The sequence below is a fragment of the Cervus elaphus genome, chromosome 9 (assembly GCF_910594005.1).
Source record: "Cervus elaphus chromosome 9, mCerEla1.1, whole genome shotgun sequence".
NCBI lineage: Eukaryota > Metazoa > Chordata > Mammalia > Artiodactyla > Cervidae > Cervus > Cervus elaphus.
The window spans coordinates 93,256,845-93,271,767 of record NC_057823.1 but is presented as its reverse complement, the minus strand read 5'-3'; the positions used below and the strand labels follow the sequence as shown (position 1 = coordinate 93,271,767).

The 14,923-nt window shown below is 40.3% G+C and overlaps 1 protein-coding gene across 4 annotated transcripts in view; it reads left to right on the top strand.

Annotated features, from left to right (window-relative positions):
- The window catches only part of KIAA0825 (KIAA0825 ortholog), a 416,740-nt gene that overhangs the window by 367,273 nt on the left and 34,544 nt on the right, over positions 1-14,923 (top strand). The window contains exon 20 of one of the 4 annotated variants that reach the window (XM_043913607.1): positions 1,647-2,238. The exons of 1 other annotated variant lie outside the window; for it this stretch is intronic. In XM_043913607.1, coding sequence (XP_043769542.1) covers positions 1,647-1,959 — 313 coding nt within the window. In that variant the 3' untranslated portion in view covers positions 1,960-2,238. 2 more of the 4 variants (XM_043913604.1, XM_043913611.1) reach the window with 2 other exon arrangements.

Below are 14,923 nucleotides of genomic sequence, written 5' to 3'. Positions count from 1 at the left end.
CTCCCAAAGAGATTTCTGATTTCTGCCCAGAACATGCTTATCAGCTTAAAGGTCCACAGCATCGTGATGAGATGAAGATTTTCTTCTGCAGCAGCGAGTGCACTCACCTTGAATGAAGCAGTTGCTAATCATGTTGCACTAAGCAAATAAAAGTCAGAACCGACCTAATCTTGCTTGCCTAATATCAGTTTCTGCGGACTTCAAGTGTAATGTTCTAATCACTGGCACAAAACAGCCAATTAATTTGCTTTCCGTGTGTGTTTTTACTGGCCAAGATGCACAGGGGCACGGTGCGTTCAGTCATAATCATGCTCTACAAAGATGGGAAATGTTCCCTTTGAGCTTCCAATCATTAGGCCAGCTGAAGTGAAGACAAGCCCATTGACAAGTGAGAATGGCAATAATTTATTTTCTATTGATGGGTTGTGACAAATCACGTCGGAGCAGTGGCCGCATACTGTGGGGCTCCGCGAAGGAAGACGGTGATGGGCAAAGATGAAACCCTTCACAGCTCATTTAGTCCAAATGTAGCCACCTGGGTGGTGAATCGGTTCAACATACCAGCCCAGGCATTCCAGCACAAAATTAGATCGCTAACAGGCAGGCCATATAGGAGTTCCTACAAGGCATTAATCAACAGGGTTGAGCTGTCAAAATTCAGAGTCTGAAATTAAGAAACACCAAAAGGATGAAAATATGGCAATGCTGTCAAAAAAAAATAAATAAAAAGAATGCTACTCATACTGTAGGGTTCCAACCCCTCCTGTAGAAGCTTAGAAGAAAAATAAGTTATAAAGGGATAAAGAGGTGAATTACCTCTGTGGAAAATTTTCCTAAGGTTCTCACACATGTTAATTAGTAAAGACAGCATGAAGGTTTATGTAAGCATGAGCAGACCCCCTTTCAACGTAACACTGATGGGTCAGGTTCCACAGAAGTCCTCCTCACTGCCCCACAGCATAGTTCATCTCTTATTTAAATTTCTTTCCTCCATGAATCTACTTGATGTGCAGAGCATTTGATGTCTCACGCTGTTTCTGAATACAGACACTTCAAACTCAGCAGAATTCTTGGGCTTAGATAGCTTATTTTCTGAACGCTCTTTTTGGTAGAAATTTATTACAATGGTAGGTATAGAGTGTTTATGTGTGTGTGTGTGTTTTATTTTATTGATATCCTTTTTAGAATTCATTATCTATTTTTATATTAGAGAAAGTATTTCGTGCCATAAACAAAGCCAAAAAACCAGAGTTTCTAAAATGAACCAAACTGTCACACGCAAAAGTTATAATACCTAAAAATATATTCGCATTCCCAAAGGACTGCTTTCCAAGCCCTGCATGGGTGTTTCTCAAAATGTGGTCAGGAGGGTTCACTGAAAATGCACGTGCATTGACATACCTTGGTCTGCTGCTCCCCCAGGGGTTTGGGACAGACCTGGGAACTGGAATTTTAACAGGATGCCCAGGGTGACTCTGATGCCTAGAAAATCACTTTTTCTCATGTGACTGAGCCCCAGCCCACACTGAGGCACAAGACCTGTTTCTTTTCTCTCCTGCCTAGCATGTGTCACCCTTGGACGAGCTGTGCTGCTTTGTTCATAAACACTCTAATATTGATACTTTCGTTTTCTGTGCTTGGATCAGGCTGTGCCCTTCATATGCTCCAGCCTCGTCTTTCCCATTCTCTGAGATTCAACTTAAATGTCCCCTCCTCCAAGAAGGCTCCATCACTCCCAGCGAGATGCGAATATTCTGGCCTCTCTGCTGTCCTGGCCTTTCTGGTTTTACCTTTCGGAGCATCACCACCTCTGCCTTCTACTGCCGTTACCTGCACACACACTGGCTTGTTCGCTCCGTGAGGTCATGTCTTATTTGTCTGTTTACCTCATACCACCTAACTCGTATACCACCTTGTGTTATATATGCAGTCAATATGTCCGTGGGACTGAACTGCTGAATAACAGATGTTAGTTAACTCAAGCCCAAGCCTTATACTATGAAGTCACTCACAGACGCAAGTGTTCACTCTTAATGTGTGTTCAGAATTCTCATTAGAATTTCAAGTGGGTCTCCCTGTAAGCAGACATATATAAGGGCTGCGCTTTTGTTTTACTTAACTGCAGTTTGTGAAATGCTATTCTGTATATAAGAAAGATGAGTGCCACAGAATTGATGCTTTTGAACTGTGGTGTTGGAGAAGACTCTTGAGAGTCCCTTAGACTGCAAGGAGATCCAACCAGTCCATCCTAAGGGAGATCAGTCCTGGGTGTTCATTGGAAGGACTGGTGCTGAAGCTGAAACTCCAATCCTTTGGCCACCTGATGCGGAGAGCTGACTCATTTGAAAAAACCATGATGCTGGGAAAGATTGAGGGCAGGAGGAGAAGGGGACGACAGAGGATGAGATGGCTGGATGGCATCACCGACTCAATGGACATGAGTTTGAGTAAACTCTGGAAGTTGGTGATGGACAGGGAGGCCTGGCGTGCTGCGGTTCATGGGGTTGCAGAGTCGGACACGACTGAGCGACTGAACTGAACTGAACTGATTCTGTTTTAGACTTTCTAAATAAGCTTTAAAGATATTTTTTCTGAAAAAAAAATTGTTAATATTTTAAATCCTCAGCTGAAACAGATGTACAAAGTATATTAATTATGCTGGAAAATAAATTGCATTACAGTATGCTACTACAGACACTTTGTTTTGTAAATATTTCAGACATTCATTTTTTTAACCAGGAATTGTATGGCCTTAAATATTTGATAGCTTCATGTGATTAACAGTCAATGGCAATAATTGTCTAGTTTGACTTAAGACGCATATCATAGATCCTAATATAGTATAAAAAACATGAGTGTCATGGTATGGATTTTCATGACCTAAGGAATAATTTTACCCTGATTGTAAGGCAAAGAAGTGTTTTACTTTTACCTTCCTTATATTCTAGAAGTACATGAAAGATTAGGGAGATGGACAACTGCTATCAGTTTTATTATTTTTGAAAGTAGTATGTCTCCTCAGTCCATGTTGCAATTTTTCCCTTATACTGAGATATTTCAGGTATACAACGTAATGATTTGGTATGTCCTACAAATGTAATTGTATGTGTATACAGATGATTCTGTATGCATTACAAAATGATCACCATCATTAAAGTCTAGTTAACATTTCTCACCATACATAGTTACAGTTTTTTCTTGTGATGAAAAGATTTACTGTCAGGAATTCCTTGGTGGTCCAGTGAATTAGGGCTCCAGTGTTTAGGAATTAGATCCAGTGGTTAGGGCTCCACACTTTCACTGCTGAGGGCCCAGGTTCAGTTCCTTCTTGGGAAATAAGATCCCACAAGCCATAAGGTGCTGCCACCCAAAAAAAGAAAGATTTACTCTCTTAGCAACTTTCAATTATGAAATACAATATTATTAACTATAGTCACCATACTGGACCTTAAATAGTAATTGTTTTTAAAACCACTTTTACCTGTGATATTGCTATGTATTGAGATCCCACAGCAATGTAGGGAAAGGCTGTTTGCAGGAGACTTGAAAAATGAAATAATTCAAGCCAATTTGAATCAAACTTGTTCTAATCAGAAGAATAATCCTTTATCTACCCCAGTCTTCAATTACAACACTCTAGATGAAGAGCAGGAGCTGAGGCGATGTCTCTCATTTTCCTTCAGTGCCAAAGATAATTAGGGCAGGCTAGAATCAGGGCAGAGCTGCTTGGAAAAGTTCTGAAGGTCTCTGTTAGTATGCTTTTAAAGGGAAGGTGATATGTAAGATTACCTTTTTCTGACACCTCACATCAGAAAGGACTGATGTAAAAGTGCTTTGGGGAACCACATGTTTCTTAAAGTTTCTACTGCAGCTTAACAGTCATCTCCAAGGGTTTTGCTTTAACTCAGTTGATAATTATAATAGAACAGAGAATGGTACTGCATTTTTATTTATATTAGAGTTCTTGGCCATGGGCACCTAGGGAGCCCCTAGCTATAACTAAAACCTAATTAGGAGAAAAGAACATTGCTGACTCAATTTCTGAATTGGAGAGTAAAAGAAACATAATAATCCCTGATATAAAACATAAAATCCTTTCAAAATAAATAACTCAAAAGGTTACTACCTTTGAAAGATGCCCCATACTTCTCCAACCAAAAAAGTAACAGCCATGCGGTATTTTCTAAAACAGAGCTAATTTGATCCGTTGTTAATTCCTCCATTCCAGAGGTGTATTTCACAAACATCAGATGTCAGCTGGGGAAAGAAGGAGCGAAAGGTGAGTCCACAATGGTTGATGAACAGTCGTGAGACTTTATAGAGGAGTGTGAAAGAGTGTTGCAGGGAAACTGAGAACCGGAACACGATGGGAATCTGCCAGCCCACGGTGTGAGCTTTATGAAACTCATGATGCAAGAATTAAAAGAACTCTTGAAGAAGATAAGAGTATATATATTTCAGAGACTTCTTTGAAGAATCCACAGAGCACAAATAAACAAAAGAGAGCCCGTTCTTCAGAAGGTATCTTGCCTGCCCTGTCAGCAGAAAGAAACTAACTATGATCTGTGCCTAAAACCTGCAGGTGAAAACAGAACATAATCCAAAGATGGACGAGGAATGTACGTTTGAAGAGGACTGATACAGAGAAACACAGAAAGTGTCAAAAACAACTCTCCAGAGCCTCAAAGGAATTACAGATACATGATTTCGTGAAAACAAACTATCAAAAGAAATTTCCAAAAATTCATACAGTGAAATAACAGAAGACAAAATTTGAGCTAGAAAACTCAGGAATAAAATGAGAGAGAAATCGGAAATCATTACAGACATAAATGCCCTATTAAAAGCAATAAAAGTCAGAATAGATGCTCATGAGAACAAAGTCATGTGGGTCAGAACCGGGAAATAAAAACATGGAGGATAAATCTCACAAGCCAAATTCGGGGGAAAAAAGATCTAAAAATTATTATAAAGAAGATGGTAGATGTGACACACAAAGGCTAGCCTACAATCAAAAGATTACTGTTTCTGAAGAAAAGAGCTGACAAATGGAATAAAAAGTGATCTAACATGTGAGAAAACTTTCCTGAAGGAAGATTTGACCTGGATGTAGCAAGCGCCCTTTATACCTGAAAAACTTAATATAAAGTAATCGACACCAAAATACATGCGAATGCAATTTCTGGTATTTAAGGATAAATTACACAGGCATCCTACCTGAGAAAGTGAGTTACATAAAAGGGGGAAAACCTGGTTTGTCTAAAACTTTTTCAAAGCAACACAAGTGACAAAGAATGGTGGATCCACGGCTATCATTTTCCAAGGGCAAAAATATGTGATCTAACCATTTCATTCACAGGCAAGTTATCTTTCAAACATAAAGACAACATTCTCAGGCAGGTAAGAATTTAGGGATTATAGAAACCATGATAGTTACTATTAGCAAGAAATGAATCAAAATAAAACACATGTGAAAATACCTATGATTAAACAATCATGGAGATCTTGTTATATGGTTCAATGTTATAAATCCTGAGAGCGTAAAAATAATGATACACGAACATAGACACACACATACATGAACAACGGAGGGTAGAGAGGAAAAGGGAAACAGTAGGCCAGACTACAGATGTCTTAGCTCATCCTTTACAGTCAGCTCATGAGAGATGCTGTTTTAAGTACTGACTTTAGTCACTTACAGTTCTTTCATAATATTTTTTCATTAAATTTAGAGACATTTTAAAGGAATTCTAACAATTCAGTGAAGAAATGTTTTTTAGAAGTCCAGTGATTTTTCTCTTTCACTTCATTTTTCTTTGATTTGTTGAGTTATTAAAGCCAGCATTTATAGAATTATCCCATTTAAAAATATATATATTTTCATCTCTTTGTCTTGGTAGAAACATAGATGCTTGGAAAGACACTCACCAAATACTGAAGTTATTTCTGGGTAGTGAGATTTGAATGACTATAAACTGTCCTCAATAGACAATAGCAAATAAATAGTTTTATCGGTGAACAGTTTTAAGTATCCAGAAAAAAATGGATATGAGTCAAATACCCAGAAAACAGAAGTGGTTTTTTGATGTTGTCTTTTATATATCTGTCCTTCTCATTTCTTCCTTGAAAAATAAAATAAAAAGGTAAATCTCATTCGATCACTGTATATAGGATACATAATGCTAATCTTCAGAGGAATTACAAGGGAAGCTAAAGAAGTTATTTTTCCATAAAGAGCTTGCAATTTAACTTAGTGGTGTTAAGTTTCTTGCATTTGTTTGAGTGCAGGTGTGATGTGAACTTTTTGTAATAGAGAATGGACTGGCAAAGAATCAAACTGGGATATTTCAGATGGCTCTCTTATTCCCCGTTCACATGTAAAACACAGCTATCTTATCCAAGTAAACTGGTTAATTTTTTTTGTTTGGAAATTATTCAGTGTATAAAGCAACTTCTTTGGGAGTTACTTTAATGTGGGCTGGAAAGAGAAAAATGTTGATCCAAACTATTATATCTTAAGAATATATTTTAGTGTATGTCTCAAGTCACTATTTTGGTTTAAAGGAAACCTTTGATTAAACTGGCAATTATCAAAGAAGTGTAAATTTGTCATATTTGCATAAACCACATAGCTCCAGTAACAAAAGTGAAAGATTGAACTTACACACTGTGGCCTAGATTTCATAAAATAATTTGTTGCTGCTTTAAAGAGGCTTTTAAAGATGAATCAATGAAGTTGTGTACAGATTTAGCTAGTTATCCAAATATTTTGTTTATAATCAGCCAGTTTGAGCTTTTTTTCTGAACATATTATCATGTTTATGAGATTCTGATTGCATAGTTGTAATGGGGTTAGCTACACTTTTTATTATCATTTTCATAATAGAAGCTAAAATTTCCCAGCTTGGCATACTATTTTTTAAATTTCATTTAAAATGATAGGATAATGGAAGGAATTAGCAGTTACCTAGCTTAATTAGCATAAAATATATAGGGAGGAGATGAGGAACTGTATTTAATATGATGGGTAACTTAAAATTTTTGTACAAATCAGCTACTGAAGTATCTGCTAAATGGATAGGCTTCCATTGATTGTGAGTACTTGTTTCATGATCTAGTTTAGTTCTTTTTTTTTAGAATAAGTTTAAACATTTGATCTCCTTCTAGATATTATATCTTTACCCAGTGTATATTTTTTATTTAATTGCAGAATTTGAAATCCTTTCTTGAAATCATGAATTTTTATTGACTAAAATTAAATGTGATATAATCACAAAGATGATCATTCACAGTGAGGACTAGTAATACTTTTTCAGTGGATAATAACAAATTGCTCACTCTAGTTGCTTTTGCGACTTTTGGTTTTGTATATTATTTTGTCCTCCAAGGTAAAAATGACAGAGTGCGCATATTGTAAAAACCAAGATCATCACTCTTTCACTGTCTATCACCCTGTTTATGCTTAACCAAGCATTTATTTATTAGTTCTTAATGGTAAGGGCTACAAGGTTACTACACCTGAGAGAAAAATCTGTAAGACAGGCTTTCTAATTAATCACTGGGAGGGTTCAGAAGGGTCTAGCTATTTCTGTAAACCAAAGCATTTATGCACTCTATTGCAAATGTTGATCATGAAAATGGCAGGCAGTGCTGTACTTCCCTACGTTTCTGTACTTCCATTAGGAATAAAGAACGCTTTACGTGTTTCTGTGTGTACACATGGACACCATCATTAAAACCGGGGCCTCGATTCACCTGAGGACAGATGATGGGGACAGTTCTGAGAAAGCAGAGCAGTGGTACCAGCATGTTAGGGACGATGCCGAAATCCACCCATGGAGCTCTGAAGACCACCAACTCAAAGCAAAAGGTTCCGAGACAGAGCAATCAAGAGCCACAGACCCTGTTAGGCAGGAGTTATCATATCCGGTGCCATCTGTGACTAGTGAAGTGAGCTGGAGCCCCGTTTCATATTGGCTACTTTTACTAAGTTCACAAAAGCTGCAGTGAAATTTGGAGCAGTGCTTCAGGTGAAACCATAGCTGGTGGACAGTCCTGAGGTTCTTTCCCACAGTGACCCTGGGTTGCTGGGTTGCAATGGCGTTAAGATAAAATGGCACCCACCCATGCCATATTTGCAAGACTATGTGGGATCCCACACTTCTCTCCCCAGTCCCTGGCACCTGCTTTGCTGTATCTCCTGGTGCAGAAGCCTCTGCAGCCAGTGGCAAAAAGCACTGCAGATCTTAGCAGTTCCTCCGGTCTCAAGCGAGGTCCCTGCCATTGGCAGAGGTCAACACCTAAGACACACTGCTGGCATAATTTCTTGCGTCAGCACAGTAGTGTTCATTTCTTGAGGCTGGCACATGGAGACGGTACATAGAAGTATGCCCTCTCTCTGCCTGTGTCCATGTAGCTCAAATGTAGCATGCCAGGCCAGCCCATCCAATCCTCCAACTCATACTCTCCTTGTGATGTTTCTCTTCTCTCCCACCCACCCACTCCATCTTTCTTCATCTCTTCCATCCTTACATTCATATGTTAGTGCAGGAGATGCAGCAAACAGTACCCTTCAGTGTTCAGTAGCTCTGTAAATGCTAGCCCGTCCCTGGCAATGCCAAGGACACGGCTGTGAGCCCTACTGGCGATTTGGTCGCTGAGTCGTGTCCGACTCTTGTGACCCCATGGACTGTAGCTCACCAGGCTTCTCTGTCCATGGGATTTTCCAGGCAAGAATGTTAGAGTGGGTTGCCATGTCCTTCTCCAGGGGATCTTCCTGACCCAGGGATCGAACCCGGGTCTCCTGCACTGCAGGCAGACTCTTTACTGACTGCGCACCAGGGAAGCCCCGTGAGCCCTGTTGCACTTTACTAAAGAAAAGCACCTCCCCGAGGGCTGCTGCTCCCCATCCTTATACTATCTGCCAAAGCCTCCGTGGGTCGTCCTTAGAGTGACCCGCTCTCTCCACTTCAACCAAAGAAGCTTCCTTCTTTAGGCTTTACTTGATCATGCTTCCACGAAACACTTTTTATGCAAATGCTGCTACAGTTTAATTAAAAAAAAAAAAAAAACTCTTTCTAAAAATTCAAAGAAATTAATCAGATCCTGATACATATGTTCGAATTCTACATTTCTGGGGAAATAGGAACTCCATGGAATGATAGAAATGTGCTCTTTAAGTGGGGAAAATAGCAGAAGAGAACAAATCAAGGAGAAGTAAAGTTTCTATAACAGGGAGCAGAAAGACAAGAAATAGGAATAGGAGATGAGCTGTACAGCTGTTGGAATATTTTTTTTTTCTTTGTGGGTTGGTTTAGTTTGGTAAGCAGCAGGGTGACAAGTGTAATTTCATCCAGTTTGCAGGTCAGTGGTCATGAGTTTTAAGGGCTGGTTCTGATTTGTTTGGACTGCTGAATATTGGCAGAGTAGATTCTGGCATCTCCTATACAGGTGCAGATGCTGGCTATCAGTGGTCAGGCTGTAGAGCATAGAAAATGTGAGAGGCTCTGACGGGCCCTGGGCAGATATCCAATAGCATCTTCAGCTGCTGTCATTTATCCATCAGTACAACCACTAGGTACCAGTGCACCCATATCCTGTTGAAGAAGAAAGACTTGAAGAGGACAGCTATGAATTGATCACTCCGACTGATCCCTAGATTTGTATGAGGTTCTATAAATACTATTCTGACTGTCAAATACCTATTTTGTACAACTTTGAATTACACATGACTATAGGATATATGTGATTTTATTGTTGATTCTCAAATACTTAAAATTTGATAAAATTATAAAACATTTCTTTTTTGAGGTATAGCTGACTTATAACGTTGTGTTAATTTCCCCTGTACAGCAAAGTGATGCAGATTACATGCTGGGCTAAGTTGCTTCCGTTGTGTCCGACTCTTTGTGACCCCATGGACTGTAGCCCGCCTGGCTCCTCTCTCCATGGGATTCTCCAGGCAAGGGTACTGGAGTGGGTTGCCATGCCCTCCTCCAGGGGATCTTCCCAACCCAGGGATCAAACCTGCGTCTCTTTTGTCTCCTGCATTGGCAGGCGGGTTCTTTACCAGCTGAGCTACTACTGAAGCCCTGCTGGAGCGTATGGCAACTCCATTCTTTAGATTTTGAGGACTCTCCAGAGTATTTTCCATAGTGGCTGCACCAATTTACACTCCTCCCAACAGTGTAGGGAGGTTCCCTTTCCCCCATGCCCTCTCCAGCATTTGTTACTTGTAGATTTGCTAATGATGGCCATTTTGACCAGTGTGAGGTGGCACCTCATTGTGGTTTTGATTTGCATTTCTCTAATAATTAGTGATGCTGAGTATCTTTTCATGTGCCATTGGCCATCTGTATGTCTTCTTTAGAGACATTTCTGTTTAGGCCTTCTGCCCATTTTTTGATTTGGTTTTGTTGGTTATTGTTGTTGGGTTATATGAACTGTTTATATATTTTGAAAATTATGCCTTTGTTGGTCACACTGTTTGCACATATTTTTTCCCAGTTCATAGGCTGTCTTTTCATTTTCTTTATGGTTTCTTTTGCTGTAGAAAAGCTTGTAAGTTTGATTAAGTCCCATGTATTTATTTTTGCTCCTCATCCTATTGCCTTGGGAATCTGACCTGAGAAAACATTGGTATGATTTATGTCAGAAAATGTTTTGCTCACCCTCTCTTCTGGGAGTTTCATGGTGTCATGTCTTATATTTAAATCTTTAAGCCATTTTGAGTTTATTTTTGTGTATGGTATAATGGTATGTCCTAACTTCATTGATTTACATGTGGCTGTCCACATTTCCTAACACCCCTTGCTGGAGAGAATTTTTCCCAATATATACTCTTGCCTCCTGTGCTGAAGATTAATTGACCATAAGTGTGTGGTTTAATTCCGGGCTCTCTATTCTGTACCATTGATCTATATGTTTGTTTTTGTGCCAGTACCACACTTTTTTGATTCCTGTAGCTTTGTAGTGTTGCCTGAAGTCTGGGAGGATTATGCCTCCTTGGTGGTTCTACAATAGAATTTATTTGATTTTTAATAGAAATCATTGACACTTCATTTCTATATTCATTTATTTATGCCTTAGTTTGTTTGGAATAGGATTTAAAATAAGAGTTATACATATGCTCCAGGTTATAACCCAGATTATTTCGTAGGGAAAAGAAGTAAAACTCAGGAATTTAGAAAATTAGTTTAAAGAAGTTAGACTCAGTCAGCATAGAGTGGAAAGATTACTGATTTGTCCTCAGACAGAAATTTTTCCTCTGCCACTTTGCTTCAATGGGACTTTGAGTAAGTCACTTCATCTCCCTTAATTTAAGTAGTTTTATCTCTAATCTGGAAAATATAATTAGACACCACAGGGTTATGAGGATTTGATGGAATGACGGAGTACAGATGGTACTCCAATACCTGACCTATAAGATATACTCACCTAAGATTAGATTAGGACCCAGATGAATACATGGCCAAAAAAAAAAAAAAAAATGCAAGACAGAATTGATTAAATGTTATATTTTGTGGCATAGATATTAATATTAAACATGAAGGAGCTGAGAATTGCCGAGAGCTGAGCTAATCAGAGAGGATTTTGCAGAAATGTAATAAGGTCTAGAAGTGACTCATTGGAAAAGACCCTGATGCTGGGAAAGATTGAAGGCAGGAGGAGAAGGGGATGACAGAGAATGAGATGGTTGGATGGCATCACCGACTCAATGGACATGAGTTTGAGTAAACTCCAGGAGTTGGTGATGGACAGGGAAGCCTGGCGAGCTGCAGTCCATGGGACACGACTGAGCAACTGAACTGAACTGAATAAGGTCTGGAAATATGCATAGGATTAAGACTGTGTCTTACATAGTCCATTTGGGCTGCTATAACAGAATACCACAAACTGAATGGTTAATAAACAGCAAAATTTTATTTCTCACAGATGTGGAGGCTGAGGAGTTTGAGATCATGACACCAGCTTACAAGTAGCTGTCTTTTCACTGTGCCCTCACAGAGTAGAAAGTAGCAGGGAGTAAAGAAAATGAAATCTTGCTAGGTGAAAGAAAAAGAGCACGAAGCAGAGGCTTGATGAGCAACAGCATGTCAGGAGGCAAGAGGAGATGAGGCCGATGAGCTCCAGGTCTTCCCTCCACAGCCTGACAGTAACAGGAGAGGAAGGCAGAAGAGGGGTTTGGAGAGAGGCAGTTCACTTGGCTTTGGATTTCAAGATTTGAGGCAACATGATATCTCCGTGAGGATACACCTCCTGTTGCTAGACGTGGGGTCAAGGCATTCTGAAGAGGCTATAGATCCGGAGGACTTCATAGCGATGGTTAAACCTAATGAGCTCTCGATGACAGGAGAGAGCACAGACCAACGACTGAACGTGGACAGCACACAATCCAGTTATAGAAGGAGAAAGCAGAAGAAGCTCAAAAAAAAAAAAAAAACACACACACCAAGAGGGGTGGTCAGAATTTTAGGGGAAAATCTAGAATGGTGGTTCTATAACAGTGTTGGGCAAGGAGAGGAGATGGTCTCTGAACAGCAGCCTCCTTCCTTAGAAGAATGGAACCAGGGTATCCAATGGGAGCCCCGAAAGAAGAACCTCTGTCTGGGGAGGAACACTGACCAGCTGTCTCGCCTCTGTTGGTTTTGCCTTTCCATTGGATTCACTTGTGCAGGTTGGTCACCTTTCTGCCCCTTCCTGACTCCTGCTTCTAGACCCGCATTACGCCTAGACCCACACAATACCTTTTCCAGTGCTTTGACCCCAAATGACCCCTTTTAATTCACCCTGAGAACATTTGGGGCAGGCTACATTTTTGAGTCTTTAACTAAGTGCTAAGAGACAACTAAAGAAAATACACGGGAGGCAGTAGAGAGCATGGCCTCACCAGCACCAGATTCCCTCCCTTTCAGACCCAACCTCTCCCATTTAGGAGCTTCAGAGGAGCTTCCTAATCCACGCCAATTGCTCAGTTTCTCTCGGTGTGGGTTTTCTAGTCTGAAAAATAATGGGGAAAAATAGCGGTACATATTTCATAGGGTTGTGGTGAGAAGCAAGTAGATGTAATATACTTAAAGCTCTTGGTTGAGTGCCTGGCACACTTGAAGCACCACGCATTTGCAACCAAACAAGTCCAGAAGACAAAGAATTGAACGAGCAGTAGGCATAATGTTTGAAAGTTTACTGGAGCTAGCTCAGTCGTTTACTAGCTGTGTGACTTTGGACAAATGATTTCAGTTCTCTGGACCTCCGTTTCTTCAGTTAAAAAATGTGGCTACAATAATTGTGAGGACTGAAGGAATCAGTACGTGCAAAGTGTTTCATAAGGACTTAATAATTAACAGACATTTTTATTCATTTATTTATTGAAGGATCATTGCCTTACAGAACTTTGTTGTTTTCTGTCAAACCTCAACGTGAACCAGCCATAGGTATACATATGTCCCCTCCTTTTTGACCCTCCCTCCCATCTCCCTCCCCATCCCACCCCTCTAGATTGATACAGAGACCCTGTTTGAGTTTCCTATTTTACACATGGTAAGCTGAAACTCCAATACTTTGGCCTCCTGATGTGAAGAGCTGACTCATTGGAAAAGACCCTGATGCTGGGAAAGATTGAGGGCAGGAGGAGAAGGGGACGACAGAGGATGAGATGGTTGGATGGCATCACCAACTCAATGGACATGGGTTTGGGTGGACTCCGGGAGTTGGTGATGGACAGGGAGGCCTGGTGTGCTGCGGTTCATGGGGTGGCAAAGAGTCGGACACGACTGAGCGACTGAACTGAACTGAACTGACCTGAATATAAGTTTCCATGTTACTCTGTCCACACATCTCACCCTCTCTTCCCCTCTCCCCGTGTCCATAAGTCTAGTCTCTATATCTAACAGACATTATTATTGGCTCTGTGGCTTACCAATGCAGCATTCTGGTCACCAGGGATCACAGGGGCTGTTCCATTTTATACCTGATACAGGCAAAGAAAGCCACCCCCTTCTCCCAGGGCATGGCAGGGCACAATAGCAGACAGAGACTTTTTCACATCCTTACCTCCTCAGAGTCAGGAGCCAGGTGAGTGGACCACCCTTTCTCTCGCCTCCCTGAGCCTGCCCACATTTCCTCTGCAGTCTACCCTTTTCTGTGATGACTACGTGCACTGATTTCACCCTTCAGGTGAGGCCCTCAAATCAACTGGGAGCTTTCTCTCAGAATAGGAACCATTTTTAGAATTTTATTACCTGAAGTTCGAATTGTTAGGACAATAATTTAAGCACAGCGAAATTGAAGGTAATACAGTAATGAGTAGAGAAAAGGAAAAAGCAATTTGAGGGTCACAACTCCAAAAAGTCCCTTCTCTAAGAGCAGGGACAAGGTTAATTCCATTGCTAAACATTTTGGAAAGAGACAGAGTAACATAGGTTTTAAGATGAACTACAGGCATAGCACCAGCTCTTATGGCAAAGAGCTAGGGACTTTTCAAGTCAGGGACAGTGCACTTGAGGAGAAGGAAATCTTGCTGTAGCTGGACCTTTAACTCAGCTCCATCTGCCCGGAGCCCCCATCTCTTACCCTGATGTCCGTGAAGTGAATGGCAAGTTGCTCTGGCCTAACTTAACCCGTCACCGTACAAATGTTCTGCCACCAGCATAGATGAGGTAATGCAGAAAATGTTCTGGTCAACTGGATAAAAAATTACCTTTATATCGCAACCATTTGGATGCATCTGCCTCCAGATACCGTGCAATCACAGCAAGTGTCCATGTGAAGATACTTTAAATAGCCATTTCCTCAAAAATAACAATCTATAAAACATAAATAGTAAATTTATTTTTACCATAAAAGAAAATTAGATTATCAGAAAGAGAGGCTATAAATCATACGTTATACGTCTGAACTTTTTATGTACCATAATAACTAATCA